The sequence below is a fragment of the Asparagus officinalis genome, chromosome 5, assembly GCF_001876935.1.
Source record: "Asparagus officinalis chromosome 5, Aspof.V1, whole genome shotgun sequence".
NCBI lineage: Eukaryota > Viridiplantae > Streptophyta > Magnoliopsida > Asparagales > Asparagaceae > Asparagus > Asparagus officinalis.
In genome coordinates this window covers 130,934,134-130,935,081 of record NC_033798.1, presented here as the reverse complement: position 1 = coordinate 130,935,081, position 948 = coordinate 130,934,134, and the positions used below count along the sequence as shown (strand labels likewise).

The window sequence follows — 948 nt, the reverse complement described above, 5'->3', positions numbered from 1 at the left end:
GGCGGGTGTGCGAGGACCAGCGGGGTTGTGCGAGGGGGGGGGGGCTGCTGGCAAGGGCAGCGGCGGCGTCTAGGGTAGCGGCGGTGGCGGTAGCAGGGGACAGGTCTCGACGGCGAGTCTAGCGACTAGGGTTAGGGTTGGCGGCGGCTAGGCTCTGATACCATGAAGAAAATAGTGAAAACCCTAATCTTATTGCTGAGATAACTTGGGCTTATATAGGCCCCTACAAACACGACTTACAAATAAGCCCCTTTACATATTATTAATATGTCAACATAAGGAAAGTAAAGTTTGGAAGTGTTATAACCCAAGTAAAGTTTGGACCCATAGTTAACCTAATATTGTTTTGACAAAGTACAGTTTGGAAATCATTGTTAAACTTTCTTTTAATTATTAAACCTATGTATTAACTTTGCATGTTTTTTAGCACTCACATGCAGATGGATAAAGAAAATTTGAAATAGACACGTAGAATTACCAATTTAAAAGAAGAAGATCCACTGTGATTGAAAACTTACTCTTAACTTCATAGCGTTATGAACGGAGATTTTGTGTAAGGCTAAACAAACATAGGTTTATCTTGAAACGCTTGTACTGTTTACAATTAAACCGCACAACTTTATGGTAAGTTCATGAGCACAGTTTTATCCCCCACACCCACCTTCGTACAGCGTTCTTTTTTAGTGAGTTGAAATTGTTAGTCACAGGTTGTCTACTGCAAATTTCAGAACAATTGAAACCAAAAAGAGAGAATCGAGTGAAGGATGGAAAAGTATATATATATATTTTAAAATACATATTTTCTGCTATGATGATGCAGGATGTGAGCCAATGATACAACTGTACAAAATTCTTATAAAAGCTCCTGGGGTTTTTGGAGCTAGATTTAGTGGCGCGGGATTCAGAGGCTGTTGTCTCGCATTTGTGGATGCCAATCGTGCCAAAGAA

At 40.5% G+C, this 948-nt stretch overlaps 1 protein-coding gene across 1 annotated transcript in view; it reads left to right on the top strand.

Moving 5' to 3' along the window:
- Window positions 1-948, top strand: part of LOC109841408 (galacturonokinase) — a 14,479-nt gene that overhangs the window by 13,308 nt on the left and 223 nt on the right. The window contains 2 exon segments of the mRNA XM_020410362.1: window positions 821-942; window positions 944-948. The exon segment at window positions 944-948 is cut by the window's right edge and continues 223 nt beyond it. Coding sequence (XP_020265951.1) covers window positions 821-942; window positions 944-948 — 127 coding nt within the window.